At 47.1% G+C, this 19,542-nt stretch overlaps 1 protein-coding gene across 1 annotated transcript in view; it reads right to left on the minus strand.

Moving 5' to 3' along the window:
- The window catches only part of LOC139760035 (cell adhesion molecule Dscam1-like), a 519,617-nt gene that overhangs the window by 32,429 nt on the left and 467,646 nt on the right, over positions 1 to 19,542 (minus strand). Inside the window, exons 2-3 of the mRNA XM_071682775.1 lie at positions 15,473 to 15,651; positions 5,148 to 5,286 (exon numbers count right to left, since the gene is read on the minus strand). Of these exons, the coding sequence (XP_071538876.1) occupies positions 5,148 to 5,286; positions 15,473 to 15,651 (318 nt within the window). The remainder of the gene's footprint in view (positions 1 to 5,147; positions 5,287 to 15,472; positions 15,652 to 19,542) is intronic.

Consider the following 19,542-nt stretch of genomic DNA (forward strand, 5'->3'; position numbering starts at 1 on the left):
AAGTGTTCTGTGTCTTCGCCATGGCAATGAGAGGTCTTGTGTAACATTGAATTGGGATCTCTAGCCCTGGAAAGATGGGTAGTGTCCAAAACGCAGGCCAGAAGGTGCAGTAACTCGTACATGTCTAGGGGGGGTGTCGTTTTACATGTGCACATCTGGACCAGTGGCAGCTATGACTGGGCTGGGAGGGTGGCTATTTAGTGGTTGTTCGGTCATTTCAAAGTGTATGTGTTTTGTCAGTGTCGTGTTTGTTTGGGCTGAAGGGGTATCTGAAGCGTGAAGCAATCGTAGATTTTCCATATTCATTTGGACTGGATTGGATTATAAGATTTAGGCTTATCTGTCAAGCACTGGGGCTTCTAAGGCTATTCAGCACTCTTGATACAGATCAAAATATTCTGTCTTAGACATATTCATTTGGGAGTCGATGGTTGTTGTTTACCGAGTGGCCTGGATGGGGAAAGTTCACCGCTGATGCCAAGGTATGAGTGCTGAGCATGTAGAGGTGAGGTTGTATCTGGAGTAATTTTGTTTACCCCTTGTGTTGGGATGTGGTGGCCAGGCAGCTGGTCATTGTTCTGAGTGTTCTGTTTGTGTTGTCCATAACTTTGTCGCACTTGCTGTCGACAGGGTGGACGACACGGTAGGTGAGGCATAGCTTAAGGTGGAGCGAGATGTTTGGTGTGTAAAGGCTATGAAATGATTCTCCTATCGTCCAAATCTGGCAGTGTTCGGAGGGCGTATGGTTTGTTTATGGCTCTATTTTTTTTTTTTCCTATGATGATTGTGGGGCGGAGAGTGACCGTCATGTGTGTGTGTGTGTCGTTTGTAATTGGTCCTGTGTGGCTGGTGCAGTGAGTGAACGTCATATGTGTGTCGCAATGTAATTGGCCCTGTATGGTGGGAGTTTTGACGAGTTTGGGGGGGGAAGCGGTAGACCATTCAGGGTGATGGAAGGGTGTGGGGTTGGAAATCACGTCTGTCATGGGGTTAGATGGGGTCGTAGTAAATATCTGTGGTGATGCGGGTTTCATGGTTAGGGTGGACTAGGGTTATAACTACGTGATGCAATGTTGCATCCTTGTTGCTGCTTGGTGAATGCCAGAGTGATGTGATGTGAGTGTGAGGTCGTCTGCGTATGAGAGGACCCTCGCGTTTGTGGTTTGCTGGAGGTCATGGGAAGTCGTGTCGGAAGAGAGTGATGGAGATGGGAGAAAGAAATGCTCGTTCGGGAGCGACAATGTAGAGTTGAAATAAGGTTTCTGAGAGTTGAAGGCTTCGTGAGAAACTCTGGCAGATTTATAAAAGGGCTACCGGACTCTGCCTGCGTGTGGTGTACACCGTGAAAGGACGAAAAGGAGTGCAATATCTTTTGAGGAGTTCCTCAACCCAATAGAGGTCATCCTCTCCCTGCTACTGATCGGAGCGCAGCCCTGAAGCTGCAGAAACCTCGTAAAAGGGATCATGCAGGTTTTGCGCTAGGAGAAAACTATGTGTTGTGGTCAATAGCCAGGTTATCTAACGTCTATATATGCTTTGCAGGCAGGTCTGTGAGACGTACAACACCCTCCCTCCACCTCAGCCACAAGGCTGTGAAGACTAACAGACCTGTGGCAGAGACCCTCTTCAGGCACTAGCCTTACTGGCCTCACAGACGTGTTCGTGTGGCTATTCCAACACGAAACTCTTTTCAGTAGTGAAGCGAATGGTGTTGACAGATCAGGTCCAAGTGGAAATAAATACCAACACAAACCAACCATGATAATATTTATCTTTTCAGCCACGAATGATTTTCACTTATCAGCACTCACACAAGACGTGTCTGTTATCAATTTATCATTATGTCCTTCGTTAACATCGTCTCTTTCATGTCATTCTACACCTAAAATATTCCAAAAAAAAAATACACTATCATAATCTTGTGTGTTGAACATTCCTAATTAATTCTTTTTGGCTGATATATTTCTGTTTACAATTTCACAGCCATCATAAAGGAGCGTGAAACAAAATAAAAAAGTTTTACACTGTTTGGGTGAAATTTCAATTAAAACTAACAACTACTGACGACATATACCCTGGTGATTCATATGTAAAGCTCCACTTGTACCAGGGGTCATTAAGGAGCACTACTGGTCATGGGGAAGAGGGAGGAGAGTGGGGGAAAAAAAAGGGGGTTACTTGTGGAGGAGGAAGAGAAGGAGGCTGGGTCCAGGATGGGAGGGGGGGGGGAAGGAAGGGCGGAGGTAGAGAGAGAAAGAAGAAAACGGTAGATCAGAGGAAACAAGAAAGACGGTGGTGATATAAAAATAAGACAAGAAAAGAAAACGGAAAAAAAAGACGGAAAGAAAGAAAAGGGGAATTTGTGTAGCGAACAAAACGGAGAAAAACTGTGAAAGTCTATGGCGTGTGAGGAGGTTGGTATGCAGTGCTGGGAAGGTGTCCTCCAAGGCCAGGGAGCCTTAGTTCTGAGAAGGTCTTGAAGGTGGACGAGATGCTGGGTGCACCTCCATGCCAACGTGCACCTCGACAACGCTGGGAAGCTATACCACACACACACACACACACACACACACACACACACTTTTGTGCCTCACAAGTTGGGATCTCTCGTCTCAGAAGCTCCTTCAAGTCATGAGGGTCTGTAACCTTTTTGACTCCTCAGATTCATGAATCCAATCAAACCATTTCTCGACCCCCCGTCAGAGAAGAGAAACACATCACACTCTCAAGTTCGAAGTCTTGGCCCTTGATGACCCACTCCTTCATGATGAGAATGTTGAGTTTACTGACTCGTAAACACATCCAGTGAGGTTCCTGAATCGTAAACACATCCAGTGAGGTTTCCAAGGATGCAGAAGATGCAGAAGATATGTATCAGGTATCGACCAGTAGAGATACATATGAAACCAGGGTGATTACCCAAGGAATAAGATCCTGGAAATAGGTGACTGGAAACGTTCGTAGTTGGAGGGTCGTATGGTAAGCAAGTCGGCTGGAGGCAAGGATGATGAGTGGCTAAAGGCAGGTGGATAGTATGAGAGGAGGACGCAAGCTTAGTCAGGGCCAGAGAGAGAGACATCTGCTTGGATACGACACCAGCGGGGGACACTTGTTTGGATAGGACACCAGGAGGGGACACTTGTTTGGATAGGACACCAGGAGGGGACACTTGTTTGGATAGGACACCAGGAGGGGACACTTGTTTGGATAGGACACCAGGAGGGGACACATACTGAGGCAGGGACCCGGGGAAAAAACCCGAGTGAGGCAAACATACACAGAGAACACCATGTTGTGGGTGAGGGGGATGAGGCCCTTGTGGATGAGGGGGATGAGGCCCTTGTGGATGAGGGGGATGAGGCCCTTGTGGATGAGGGGGATGAGGCCCTGTGGATGAGGGGGATGAGGCCCTTGTGGATGAGGGGGATGAGGCCCTTGTGGATGAGGGGGGGATGGAGCCATTTTCCTCAAGTTAGACCCTCAAGATATTTGAGGAAAAGTCAGTGCATGAAGACCTGAAGGGGACGTTCTTCAGCTAAAGGCCTCGCGAGGAGGAGGCGAGCAGACCTGGTGTTCCATAAGCAAAACGGTTGTTGTTGATGCTGTTGATGAAGTCCTACCGGACACCTTTGTAGGTGTTCCAATGGGGCTCAGACAGTCAGCCACGTCCCCTGGGCGGTTGCAAAGGTCGTGGAGGAAAAAAAGAAAAGAGGGATTGAAGATCTGTTGGTGTTTGGCTAGTGGTGTCGGGCAGTCGTGGTTATAAATGTTTGCAATCCTCAGCGGGATGGTGACAGTGGAAGCTGGAAAGGTCTTATGTAGAGAGAGAGAAAAAGAACGAACTTGAATTAAAGAAAGAGGAGAAACGAAAGAAAACAGTTCGAGTATATAAAGTGGCATGATGAAATATACAGAGAGGTGTAGGATATCAGGCGCGAGGATGCGCTTATGGCTAGATGAATTCTATAACAGAAGAGAACATGGGAGTATGGAACAAATGGTGAGGACGATGATAGAAGATGGAGGATAAGTTCTGCGGCAGAAAAGGATTGCTCTGGGGGAGGGTGTGATCAGAACATTGTTTGGAGGCGACTCTTCAGTGTGTTTTGGAAGGGTGATGTGCGTATGAACGTGTGTGGTGATTGGTTGCTGGGCATAAGTGACCGAAGTATAAGACTTGGGCACATTTTTCTTTATCTTTACTGGTAAAGGATGAGGCGTTTACCAGAGAGCTGGAGGGATGGAGGGGGCTGTATGCGGCTGCAATAAACAGCGTACCTGTCTCGTTCCAAAGTGTCTGTAGTGGTAGGACCTGTACCTATCTCGTTCCAAAATGTCTGTAATAGTAGGATGTGTACCTATCTCGTTCCAAAGTGTCTGTAGCGGCAGGAACTGAACCTATCTCGTTCCAAAATGTCTGCAGTGGTAGGGTCTGTACCTATCTCGTTCCAAAGTAACGGTAGGATCTGAGTCTCTGGTTTACGTGATCTATGTTGGGTGTACCCACTTAAGGGTTCTGAGAGCTTTCGTTTTGTACCACTTGGATTATTTCTGTGAGCTGGTTTTGGATATGGGAGGTAGGAGGTGGGGGATGTTAGGCTTGGGAAGCACAGTGTACGACTATGTTATGACCTGTTCGACGTGGATCGAGAGGGTTTCCTTACCCTGGCATGGTTCGTTCTCGTAAGAGTTCTAAGAGCATTTAACTTTAGTGTTGCACTTGTTTTTCAAAGGCACAAAGGCTAACCTAAAAAGACACACACACACACACACACACACACACACACACACACACAAGCGCATGTATACATGTACTTATAATCACCCCAAGACCAATTTCTGAACTATGGCTAGTCATGGTGTTAACCAGGTCCCTTTTCTAAGGGCTCCTGCAGCCCAAAGCTGCGCTACTTCCAGTAGCAGAGAAATGCAGACTCCACACACACACACACACACACACACACACACACATATATATATATATATATATATATATATATATATATACATGACACGTTTTATATCAAAGGGAGACTAGAAATCTGGAGAGGACTATTACAGTAGACGACTCCAAAGGAGGAGACATGAAACATATGGAGGGACGTGACAGACCAGTGCCGGGGGGGAGGGGGGTGTGTGTCACTCACCTGCTCTGACGTGTGTGTCACGGGAAAGGACGGTCCCGGCTGGAGAGGACGCCCGACAACGGTACGTGGCGGAGTGGACAGTCGCCCGGAAGGACTCGCTGGCGAAGGGCAGGAAGAGGAGCGTCCCGTTGTTCAGCACCTGTAGGCGAGGTCAAGGGTTAGGTCACGGGGTCATGGAGAAGATGATGAGGTGGGGTATGGTTGGCAGGTTCGTTTGAAAGCAACAACCAAGATGAGGTCAAGGCTCGTGTGTCGTAAGGTCAATTGGGAATACATTAATGTGACCTCTTATTGATGCGGAGGTCAAGGAGAATATAAGGTCACACGGAAGATAAGCTCATATGGAGGACAAGGTCATATGGGCGATAAGGTCATATGGAAGACAAGGACATACGGAAGATAAGGTCACATGGAAGACAAGGTCATACTGAAGACAAGGTCACATGCAACATAAGGTCATACGGAAGATAAAAAGGTCACATACAAGAAAAAGGTCATACTGAACACAAGGTCACATGCAACATAAGGTCATACGGAAGATAAAAGGTCACATACACGACAAGGTCATACTGAAAACAAGGTCACATGCAACATAACGTCATACGGAAGATAAAAAGGTCTCATACAAGACAAGGTCATACTGAAAACAAGGTCATATGCAACCTAAGGTCATACGGAAGATAAAAAGACCACATACAAGACAAGTACCACACGAAAGATAAGGTCACAGACAACACAAGTCAATACGGAAGATTAGGCCACATCAGAGACGAGGTCATGCGAGAGACAAGGTCACAGAAAAAGCAAACTCATTATGATCGTCAGACCGATGGCCAACGCAGCACAGGTTCCTACAGTCCTACTCCAGTGGTGAGAGGACCAGAGCTGGACGTAATGACCTGGAAAAGTCGTGTGTCACTCTGGAATACAGAGAAGTGGTGGCGGGAAGTTCGTATGAGGTTTAAGTCAAGGTGAACAGACGTTCTAGACAGATTTATCCAGGAACCTCGTCGACTGGGTCACAATGTGGAGGGACCCACGTGGGAAAGCCACTAGGGTCTGCTGGGTCACAATGGGGACGAACTCATGAGGGAAACCCAACGGTCTGCTGGGTCACAATGTGGAGGGACCCACGTGGGAAAGCCAAGGGTCTGCTGGGTCACAATGGGGACGAACTCATGAGGGACACCCAAGGGTCTGCTGGGTCACATTGGGGACGAACCTATGAGAGAAACCCAACGGTCTGCTGGGTCACAATGGGGACGAACTCATGAGGGAAACCCTAGGGTCTGCTGGGTCACAATGGGGACGAGCCCATGAGGGAAAACCAAGGGTCTGCTGGGTCACAATGGGGACGAACCTATGAGGGAAAACCAAGGGTCTGCTGGGTCACAATGGGGACGAACTCATGAGGGAAACTCAACAGACAGACAGACAAACAGGAGATTTGAAATGATACACACAAAACGTCCAAAAATGTCATCTGCTGTGCATGTCTGAAAACGATCAAGGTCATATGAATCAGGGGCCAGTTGACTCTGCAAAAATCGAACAGTCCAATCGGCCATTTAAAAGATAAGTTCAAAATCACGCAAGGTCAAACGCGGCTCGGTGTCACAGGGGGAATAAAATCCTAAATGAATTTCTGCTGGAAAAACGTCAAATGGATATGAAGGTGAAACACAATGACAAGTTATTTGACATAGTTTGTAACTGATGTGCACAGTTGTGGGGGGAAACTGGCACGTATAGTATATTATAGGGTCTCTCTCTCTCTCTCTCTCTCTCTCTCTCTCTCTCTATGTATATATATACATTCATTTACGGCACATAAGGAGGCGTGCTTTCATAGAACACATACGCTCTCCAACAGCAAGGATTCGAACCTTGTACCAGTTACGTGGTAGCTGGGTTCATTGATCGCTCGGGTAGCATAGCCGAGTGGTTTGAATCCTTGTTGTTGGAGTGTATGATGTGATAGCAAGTTAGCTGTCATGTCTAGTGCACAGAAAACCATAGCCTTTCCCCTATCCACGACCAGAAGACACAGACCTTTCTGAGGTCTTCACCGGCTGCTTCGCATGCCTTGGCCCAGACCACTGACAGCAAGTTGCTCTACTTCACTCTATCCCGTGCACGCCATACACCCTCCTGCTTGTTCAGTCCCCGAGCATTCAAAACATTTTCCACACCATCCCTCCCATCTCCAATTGGGTCTCCCCCTTTTTTACCCCCCATGTTTTCCCCTCACACTTCTGACACGTACATCCTCTTTGTCATCCTCCGTCACTCAGTCATATGCCCCTTCATATATCCAGACCATTTCAGCACACCTCTCTCCCTCTCTCCCTGATGACCCTAACATATCTAGACATAAGGGCCAATTACCGATTCCACAACACGTCATTTTATTAATTGTTCAGCGTATCCCCGAATTGTTCAGTATATCCCCCCCCCCCCCCCCCCAACCCAGGACTGAAGTAGGCTGCGTGGATGACGTACATAGGGAGAGGATGGTTACGTCAGCACCATCATGTAGCCGACGGGCCCTGGATCATACCACACGTAAAGCGACTACGCGGAAGTGTGAGGTCGTATACAGCACACACACACACACACACACACACACACACACACACACAAACGAGTCTAAAACGCTTTCCCAATACAAGACAGTTAAATATAAGCCCAACATACATATATCTATACATACATTCATACATACATACAAGCATGCATACAGTATACATACGATGATGGAAGGTGAGGACACGATAAATGTTAGCTTAATTGTTCTCAAGTCTTCACAGGGGATCAATCATAAGTTTTATTGACAATATAGAGAAGAAAAATACCCTCTGTTCCGGTAATCCCGCTAATTATCACAACCGAACAAGAGGATCAATTGCACAGTAATATACGGAAGTTAATTCTCAACACAGCACAGAGGATTAACACTAAAGTAACGTTTATGAAAATGAACACTTAACACAGCACAGAGGATTAACAATACAATAACGTTATGTGAATTAACGCTTTAAAATAACGTGATGGAAATCAACACACCAACACATTACATGGCATTACCACGACAATAACATTATAGACTTAACATCTAACGAACAAAAGATTAACATTAACCATAACATCACAACACGATTGAAGTTAACACACATCACACAGATAAACAAACATAGTTCATGACTGATGACTGGCCTGGCCTGACCCTCCTTCTTCACCAATCTTCCCCTCCAAACACTCTAGTCACCAACACTGGTGTATGTCGTCCCCCAGCATTACTCCCTCACCAACACACCCCCTCAACACGGTGGTGGTGAAGGCGAGACCATGATAATTGGTCTTAAATAACCCACCTCGGTGGTCGGAAAGTCTGAATCTAAAAGTAACTTCCTTGCTTCTATTTTTTCCCACCCTGGTCTCAACTCTAGCAATGTTGTTTCCTGTCAGCTTTCAGCAGGTATTCCAGTTACGAGGGATGTCAGGAGGGGATGTCAGGAGGGGATGTCAGATGTCTGGTTCGTCTTGACTTCTAGAGTAATGGGAGGGAAGTGCTTGTTGGAGGGGGGTGTGACCTCCTGGGGTTGAATTTAGGTGGTCCACACTCCCACAACCACAGTTACCAACCAGGGTGATAAATGACCCAGCCCCCACCCTGAATGATGACCCACCTCCAACCAACCAGGGTGATAAATGACCCAGCCCCCACCCTGAATGATGACCCACCTCCAACCAACCAGGGTGATAAATGACCCAGCCCCCACCCTGAATGATGACCCACCTCCAACCAACCAGAGTGAGATCTGACTCAACCATAAATTTTCATCTGTGTTGTAAAAACCAATTGACCTAACTTACTGTTGCCTGGTCAGTGTCAGCTGTATTTACTGTTGCCTGGTCAGTGTCAGCTGTATTTACTGTTGCCTGGTCAGTGTCAGCTGTATTTACTGTTGCCTGGTCAGTGTCAGCTTTATTTACTGTTGCCTGGTCAGTGTCAGCTGTATTTACTGTTGCCTGGTCAGTGTCACCTGTATTTACTGTTGCCTGGTCAGTGTCAGCTGTATTTACTGTTGCCTGGTCAGTGTCAGCTGTATTTACTGTTGCCTGGTCAGTGTCAGCTGTATTTACTGTTGCCTGGTCAGTGTCAGCTGTATTGACTGTTGCCTGGTTAGTGTCAGCTGTATTGACTGTTGCCTGGTCAGTGTCAGCTGTATTTACTGTTGCCTGGTCAGTGTCACCTGTATTTACTGTTGCCTGGTCAGTGTCAGCTGTATTTACTGTTGCCTGGTCAGTGTCAGCTGTATTTACTGTTGCCTGGTCAGTGTCACCTGTATTTACTGTTGCCTGGTCAGTGTCAGCTGTATTTACTGTTGCCTGGTCAGTGTCACCTGTATTTACTGTTGCCTGGTCAGTGTCAGCTGTATTTACTGTTGCCTGGTCAGTGTCAGCTGTATTTACTGTTGCCTGGTTAGTGTCACTGTCCTTACTGTTGTCTGGTCAGTGTCAGCTGTATTTACTGTTGCCTGGTCAGTGTCAGCTGTATCTACTGTTGCCTGGTCAGTGTCAGCTGTATTTACTGTTGCCTGGTCAGTGTCACCTGTATTTACTGTTGCCTGGTCAGTGTCAGCTGTATTTACTGTTGCCTGGTTAGTGTCACTGTCCTTACTGTTGTCTGGTCAGTGTCAGCTGTATTTACTGTTGTCTGGTCAGTGTCAGCTGTATTTACTGTTGTCTAGTCAGTGTCATCTGTATTTACTGTTGCCTGGTCAGTGTCAGCTGTATTTACTGTTGCCTGATTAGTGTCACTGTCCTTACTGTTGACTGGTCAGTGTCAGCTGTATTTACTGTTGCCTGGTCAGTGTCGGCTGTATTTACTGTTGCCTGGTCAGTGTCATCTGTATTTACTGTTGCCTGGTCAGTGTCAGCTGTATTTACTGTTGCCTGGTCAGTGTCAGCTGTATTTACTGTTGTCTGGTCAGTGTCACTGTCCTTACTGTTGACTGGTCAGTGTCGACTGTCCTTACTGTTGCCTAGTCAGAGTCACCTATACTTAATCTTCAAATCTCTACACTCAGTCATATAACGAACACGATCTACTGTCAATGGTAAACTGTAAATGATACACTGTAAAATATCATAACCATGAAAACCATCTCAGCATCAAGACAAATAAACATTTTACCCCAACACTTATATATGACAAACCTCGACACTTCCTCATGGAAGTCCAATGGGTATAATGACAATTTGGCTTGTCCATTTGAGGACCATAATCCATCTCTTTAACAACCCCTTCATGAGCCACACGTATACCTACAGTGTGTTTAGTCCCACGAAACGAAATCTAACACCAGAAGGATTGTATTCAAAAGATATTTGGTTGATTTACATACATATCTTGGGGCCCTTTGGCTACGTGATGGTCTTGTATCTCAAACAACCCACTAACCATAATCTATGCAGATTTTATGCATAGGACTAGCACTTATTGCTCCCCTTTATATTTTGCGACGTGCGACAATGGAGAACGTGTCAAAGGAGTGAGGAGGGTGTGGTGTGTGTGGCGAGAAAAAGCATTTTGAAAAAAAATTACGATTTTAGGTTCTTCGACATTCGACTTTCTTCCAACTCATTGTTTAGTAAAGTTCCGCCCTGGACAACAATATACTGAGAGACAAATATAAATATATGTATGAATATATTTCCCACATGAATAAGTCTACATCATTGTGGTGTTGCGTCCTAGAACGTTCAACCTTGTGGAATCAAATCAATGGAATCCCTTTACCTTATCTGATACTAAATGTGAGTATGACGGACTGATTTTCATTCTGAATTCAAGTTGATACTGGTTTGTCTTTCAATGGCTTTTCCTTCATTCGGAATATCTAATGAAAATTTATCATTTATCTCTCTTATTTGGTCCTAGTTCAGTGTCTACGCCAGATTGTTATGAAGGCCACACCTCTGACCTGTAGTTAACTCTGTGTGTGTGTGTGTGTGTGTGTGTGTGTGTGTGCCTTGCTAATCCCCGAATTCTATTTCAATTTAACCCCTTGAGCACGACGGTACGAACCCTTAAGCACGATGACACGACCTTTGAGCACGACGGTACGACCCTTGAGCACGATGACACGACCCTTGAGCACAAAAGTAAGACCCTTGAGCACGAAGGTACAACCCTTGATCACGACAGTACGACTCTTGAGCACAACGGTACATCCCTTGAGCACGACGGTACGACCCTTGAGCACGACGGTACAACCCTTGAGCACGACGGTACACCCTTGATCCGATGGCACAACCCTTGAGCACGACACTACGACCCTTGATCACGACGGTACGACCCTTGATCACAAAGGTACGTCCCTTCAGCACGACGGTACAACACTTGATCACGACGGTACGACCCGTGAGCACGACGGTGCAACCCTTGATCACGATGTTGTTGAGCACGACACTACAACCCTTGAGCACGACAGTACGACCCTTGAGCACGACACTACAACCCTTGATCACGACGGTACAACCCTTGAGCACGACGGTACGTCCCTTCAGCACAACGGTACAACCCTTGAGCACGACGGTACAACCCTTGAGCACGACGGTACAACCCTTGAGCACGACGGTACGTCCCTTCAGCACGACGGTACAACCCTTGAGCTCGACGGTACGTCCCTTCAGCACAACGGTACAACCCATGATCACGACGGTACAACCCTTGATCACGATGGTACGTCCCTTCAGCACGACGGTACAACCCTTGAGCACGACGGTACAACCCTTGAGCACGACGGTACAACCCTTGAGCACGACGATACAACCCTTGATCACGACATACAACCCTTGAACCCGAAGGTTTGAAGGCATGACGGCACGGCTGGCGACCTGCTGGTAACTCAAACGTTCGAGCCAAACACCAGCAGGCCACCACACCCCAGAGGTCGTTACGCCGGGCTGAAGGGTAATATCGTCTGGCTCCAGACGATCATTAAGACTATCACTCAATACCTCAGATGACCACTTACTTACCCTAGGAAACTGGAAGGGACGAGATCATCTGGTGCTGGTGTTGTGCTGGAGGCAAGGAGGGAGGAAGGTGCGTTGTGTATGTTTGGGTCCGGCGGTACCTGGCTCTGACTCGGATGAAGCAGGGGGGTGAAACCCACACACGAGCGGGTACAGATGACGATCCTGGTCTCGAAGCTTCCGAGATATATCGTAAGGGCTTGAATTTAAAGCAGACGTAACGACTATCATCTCTTGAACTGCGTAAGAAGTTGTCATGCACGTCATTCGCCAAAGTGTCTATGTGGGTTTATAAGACACTAGTTATTTTGACGGGATAAGCTCGTCTGGTTCAGAGCAGGCGAGCGAACCAGTGGATGAAGCAGTGTCGTCACACTGGCCGTTGATCACACAGGAGTGTGGGAACCCTGCTTTGTTTATGACGTCGACTGATCCGAAACTTGCGAACACACTCGTTCCCATATTAATAAACCAGACCTCACGGTCCAACATGTTTCATGTAGTCGTCTACGATAAACATACATGACTAATCTTGAATATTCTATTCACCGAAAGGGAGAAACTGGATATCTGATATCCACAGCGTCTTCTCTCACTACATTGCGCACAAATGCGGACGAAAAAGTCCCGGTACGCGCCTGGTCGAATCTATACATTGAACCCCTTTGTCTCGACAGGCGGAGGAGGAGGAGGAGGATCCGGTACTACTTCGGTCAGGAGTGTAACGGATCTAAAGGCGTTGTGTGTCTGTCTCCGACATTCTCATGTCTCCCTTGCTTTCACACACTTCTATTTACGTCATAAAACGCACCATAATAAGGACATAAAAAAACACTGGCTTGGAAATAAAGTTGATGATGAGTTGAATAAGTTGTCAGACTGGATATTAGGTTGAATAACTAAATAGAAGGTTTCAAGTGACAGACCTGGATGGCTTACGTGAGTGAGGGAAGGTTGGGTGTGAGGTGGATCTGCCTCAGCTCACAACAGGTGTGGTGCATTTCCATTCTTACGCTCGTACGAGATACTGTATCTTCCAGGATTAAGTCGGACATATCAAATGATACGTTAGGCACTGTATTATACATTTTATAATTAGAGCTTCCGCCCTTAACTGAATTACGCATTTTACAGTCATCACCCCTTCTCACTCACACTCCTGATGATGCCACATCCACGAGTATAATGAGAGTCTTGTTCAATCCTGGGCTTTCGTTAGGCATCATTGACCCCTTGGGTCTTCGTCCACTCCACGGGGCACAGCGTCTCAGGCGTGGTTAAGGGCCCTTACCATCCTCACATTGCCAGTTACAACTGCTACGTCATCAGTCGCATTTCTTGATCACACACACTCTCACCCACACAGACGTAAGGAACCATTTCGTGTCAACCATGATTAATTATGGTGTTTGAACCATTGTTTTTTTTTTTATATGAAGTCATATATCCCTGGGGATAAGGGAGAAAGAATACTTCCCACGTATTCCCTGCGTGTCGTAGAAGGCGACTAAAAGGGAGGGAGCGGGGGGGCTGCTGGAAATCCTCCCCTCTCGTTTATGATTTTCCAAAAGAAGGAACAGAGAAGGGGGCCAAGTGAGGATATTCCCTCAAAGGCTCAGTCCTCTGTTCTTAACGCTACCTCGCTAACGCGGGAAATGGCGAATAGTATGAAAAAAAAAATGTTCAGGTAATCTCGCTTCTCCCTTTTCAGCCAATACTCTCCTTCTCGACCATTACTCTCTCTCCCTCTCTTGATCTATGGCTCTCCCGCCAAGCCACTTACCCTCCCTCCTAACCATGCCTAGCTGCCCAAGCCACTTACCCTCCCTCCTGACCATGCCTAGCTGTCCAAGCCACTTGCCCTCCCTCCTAACCATGCCTAGCTGTCCAAGCCACTTACCCTCCATCCTAACCATGCCTAGCTGTCCAAGCCACTTATCATTCCTCCTAACCATGCCTAGCTGCCCAAGCCACTTACCCTCCCTCCTAACCATGCCTAGCTGTCCAAGACACTTACCCACCCTCCCAACCATGCCTAGCTGCCTAAGCCACTTACCCTCCCTCCTACCCATGCCTAGCTGCCCAAGCCACTTACCCACCCTCCTAACCATGACTAGCTGTCCAAGCCACTACCCCCCTCCCTCCTGACCATGACTCTCTCCCCTAGCCACTACATTCCCTCATGATTATGATAAAACTGATCAATATAATCGACTAAGATAACTCCACCTCCTGACCAAGATAACCCCCTCTTCCTGATCATTGTAGCTATCCCTCCTTGACCATCCACATCCTTCTTCCTATACACCACTCCTACCCACCTCCTATCCAACAGTCGCTCTTCCCAGCCACAGGGTAATACCTATTGAGCAGATGGTCTCTGGTTATTCTTCTACCATGTGAGCTCAGCTGGTTTCTGACCACTTCTCCACCATCTGACCACAGCTTGTGGCTGACCAAACCAAGGCTGTTGTCTGACCATCCTGCACAACCTGACTACAGCTGGTCTCGGACCACTCCTCAATGACCCGACCACAGCTGGTTTCTCACCACTTCTGAACCATCTGTTTCGTCACTAACCTTCGCTACTTTTTCAGCTAACAAACTGACCAGCTGATTCGCCAGATGATCGTCTGACTAACCAGCTGATCAGGCAGTCAACTGATTAGTTCACTAGCCAGGTGACTAGTTCACTAGCCAGGTGACTAGTGATTAGTTCACTAGTCAGGTGACTTGTTCACTAGCCAGGTGACTAGTGATTAGTTCACTAACCAGGTGACTAGTTCACTAGCCAGGCGACTACTTCACTAGCCAGGCGACTACTTCACTAGCCAGGTGACTACTTCACTAGCCAGGCGACTCCTTCACTAGCCAGGCGACTCCTTCACTAGCCAGGCGACTCCTTCACTAGCCAGGCGACTCCTTCACTAGCCAGGCGACTCCTTCACTAGCCAGGCGACTACTTCACTAGCCAGGCGACTACTTCACTAGCCAGGTGACCAGTTCACTAGCCAGGTGACCAGTTCACTAGCCAGGTGACCAGTTCACTAGCCAGGTGACCAGTTCACTAGCCAGGTGACCAGTTCACTAGCCAGGCGACTACTTCACTAGCCAGGTGACCAGTGAGCCAGGTGACCAGTTCACTAGCCAGGTGACCAGTTCACCAGCCAGGTGACCAGTTCACTAACCAGGCGACTACTTCACTAGCCAGGTGACCAGTGAGCCAGGTGACCAGTTCACTAGCCAGGTGACCTGGGCGGTGGGGAAGTGGTACTGACCTGTCTGAGGGCGGGGATGGTGTTGACTGGCGAGCCATCACGGTTGACCCAGGAGACGGAGGGGGGAGGCGAGCCCCCAGCCCGGCAGGACACGGCGCCTCCAGACGAGGATACGAACCACAGCTTGGAGGGCGGCTCCTCCAGCCACATGGGCGCCTCAACGCCCGCCCGCGCCCACACTGAGGGGGGACAGACAACACGGAAAGGGTTAATGTGGGAAGACTACATGACCTGGAAATAATAACCTACGGATCAGACTATTGAAGTAAAGGATGAATGATTGCCAGTATTCGTTGGACATAGAGACAATCTGGAACTAAGGTAAAAAAAAAAGAGAAGGAATAGATCAGAAGTAGCCTGAAACTAGACATCCACGTAATGTAAACAGATACACTGGATGGGGGATGTTCCATGACCCCCTTGAGGACTGGGGGGGAAGACGTGAGAGGGTACAGGTTCGATAAAAGGGGAATACGTTCTTTGGTGACATGGTCCTAAAAGGTTGTGGGAGCTTATCCGAAGGCATTCCCACCGAAGCCCGTCCCTCCCCCTCGCGTATTCCAGCCAGAGGCGACGAGTCCTCCACTTCATCCACCCCCCTCCCCCCATGGGAAGCACACACGCACACACACACACACACACACACACACACACACACACACACAGACACACACACAGACACACACACACACACACACACACACACACACTCTCTCTCTCTCTCTCTCTCTCTCTCTCTCTCTCTCTCTCTCACACACACACATACACACACACACACACACACACACACACACACACACACACACACACACACACAGGGTGACCTGACCACAACCATTAAGTCTTTCAAACGGATCGATGACGAGGAGACAGCGAACAGTTCTTCACAGAGATGTAGGGAAGGAGCAACCAGAGGACATGATGTAATACGAAGCATGAAAATTGGTGAAGAAAATGCAACAGAAGTACTTTTATTGTATGAGTCGTGGATGAATGGGAGAAAATGACTGAGGACATGGTTGATGCTCACAGCATACATGAAATTAAGAAGTTGCATGAAGTCAGATGGGGCCCCCACACCAGTGCAAGCCTTGTCAGCCTCCGAGATTTCATTCATAATAGCTTGGAGAAGTGAAAGGCCTCGGTGGCGCTCACCTTCGTGAATTTTACTAAGGCTTTCGACTTCGTAAAACTATAATATCACTATAGAGAAAGCCGTCGACCTGAGCCTAAAGTGTGTGTGTGTGTGTGTGTGTGTGTGTGTGTGTGTGTGTGTGTGTGTGTGTGTGTGTGTGTCTCGTCTCGTGGCTGGAGGCCGACTTCCTGATTGGGCGACACCAGCCCGTCCGCTTTAGGGGAGCCACATCGACCTCATTACCCCCTGACATACGGCGGACCACAATGATGGGGCCGGTCTGCTTCCTCATTCCATAGCGATGACGCCCTGAAGGACACAAACCACCCGCTGGAAGTACATAGACGACTCCACCTTTGGCATCACTATCAACAACTTTCCTGACCTCAGTGCCCTTCGGGAGTGGAGTACACCCAAAGGCGTCACCTTCCATTATACCTAAACTGTAATGGTGCACCTCACCCTAGATGCAGAAGACATTCATCCCCCTGACACCACATTAGGCACCTGATATCCTCCCATAGTCGGAGACTTCAAACTTCTTGGTGTCACTACAGACGGCAGTTTAAACTGGAAGAGTCATGTCAGCACTATTATCAAATCTTCCTCATACCATCTGTACCTTCTCTGCCGATGGAAATCCCTAAGCGTTCCACCAGTTGAGCTTAGGAATGTCTCTCCTATCTTCATTCTACCTCAGCTCCCCTACGCGCTCCCCCTCAAGCCTGGGCCTCCTCACAAACACCCACACGAAGGGACAAGCAAAGAAAGGGCATGCAGAATCCTCCTGGGCTCATCTCACACCATCTACCAAGAGACCCATAATTTTGCTGAACCTGTCCACCCTCTCCGACCGACACCGGCAGCTCGCATGGCAGTTTGGCAATAAACTGCTGACACAGAGACCTCCTCTTTCCCGACGCCTCTCCACCACGGACCGTCGCTCGTCACCACGATCGATTTGTTCCAATCAGAGCTCGTACGTCCAGATATAAGAGCAGTCCTATACCTATCACTGTGAACGTCGTAGACACAACCCATGAACATGGGCATAGCAATGCAAGAGAGCAATGTGGTATGTCAACAACTTTATTACCGTAAATACTCATTACTTAATGTTCAGCCAAGAGCATAATGTATAAACCACACTAATTACTCTGTGAACATCCCTTTATATCCGCCACCCTTGTCTGTCTTGAATATATACCTCACCCTTGTGCTTAACCTTGACCTTAAGCTCTTTATTTTCAGTTCACTAGTAACTGTCATGACCTCCCAGCTCTGGAATATGTGTAATACCTCAACTGTACATTTTTCAGCCGAATAACTGTCTGATTCCGATAAACCGTTATTCATTTATTCATTACACACACACACACACACACACACACACACACGACTCCTGGGACACGTCAGAACGAAACAGTGTCGAGTTCTTTATCTCGAAGAGCAATGAGAGAAACTGATACATACCTAATCCAAGCCATGTCTTGATAGGTTGTGAACTCGCCTGATCGAAGCTATGTTGCCCTTCTCTGGCGGCACAGAGGCCAAGACAGAACTTGGGACATCCCTAATTGTGATGCTGTACCAAGCCCTTTGTGTTCACAGGTAGCGACAGAGCTTCTGACACGCCTCATCGAAGCTGTACCGAAGCATTGATCTTGTCCAGTCTTCTCTTCCCACTTGGGTCAGAATTCGGCCTCACTCCCAACGCATGATGATTTTCATTCAAAGTCTCAATGCCCTAGATTCCTTCCTCATACGTTTTCCAGATATAGAAATGAAAGATCAATTACGATGATTACAATAGAAATCTTCAAGACTGGTGTGTTATAGATATAATAAGTTGTACTATATCTATGTAGAAACACCTATTGAGATGATATTCTATTATCAAGCGAAAGCAATGAAACAGTTTGAACCCATATTCTATATTCAATTTATTCCCATTTTCTCAATTGTATTCCTATTTTCTCTGTTTTTTTGGAAAACGACGCCAATTTCCCAAGTTTAAAAGGGCCTCTCCTCTTTCTATTCCCATTTCCCAGAGCCAAAAAAGAACACGGTGTTGGGCTGGTGGAACATAGGAAGTCTGGAACACGTCTGATCAAAAATATATACCGAGTCTCTTCTGTCTCGATAGACCGAGGCAGAAGATTCGGCACAGCTTCGAACATGCGCTTTACGGGGAACGTCATTCGTGTCCCGGGACTTTTATCTGCCACCGTACACCAGATTGCCGTGTCCCATCAACTATTGAACATCATTTCCTAGAATAGATGTGGTGGTGAATATCCCCTTGGCTCTTTCGTTACCTGCAAGTTTCCAAAAGGCTTCTAAAAGGTGATTGATTCGAAGGTTCATTTCATATCTTTTTTTTTTGTCCTAAAGATTCACAGTGTGATTCGGAGGTTCATTCAATATTTCCTTTTTTTTGTCCTAAAGATTCACAGTGTGATTCGGAGGTTCATTCAATATTTCCTTTTTCTTTTTTTGTCCTAAAGATTCACAGTGTGATTCGGAGGTTCATTCAATATTTCCTTTTATTTTTTTGTCTTGAAGATTCACATATCATCTTTTGTTTTTGAGTCCCCAAATGACGGAGAATTTGACCTTCAAATATCAAAGGTAATTCCGAGGAAAAGAGAGTTGCTTTGAAAAGTAATTATTAACATCAACCTTAAAATGATATCACACGATTCCAAAATGAGCCAAATATAATCGCCAAAAGATCTCACAGGGCAGGAAAATGAGCCAAATATAATCGCCAAAAGATCTCACAGGGCAGGAAAATGAGCCAAATATAATCGCCAAAAGATCTCACAAGGCAGGAAAATGAGCCAAATATAATCGCCAAAAGATCTCACAGGGCAGGAAAATGAGCCAAATATAATCGCCAAAAGATCTCACAGGGCAGGAAAATGAGCCAAAT

This window comes from Panulirus ornatus, chromosome 34, assembly GCF_036320965.1.
Source record: "Panulirus ornatus isolate Po-2019 chromosome 34, ASM3632096v1, whole genome shotgun sequence".
In the NCBI taxonomy this organism is placed as follows: Eukaryota; Metazoa; Arthropoda; class Malacostraca; order Decapoda; family Palinuridae; genus Panulirus; species Panulirus ornatus.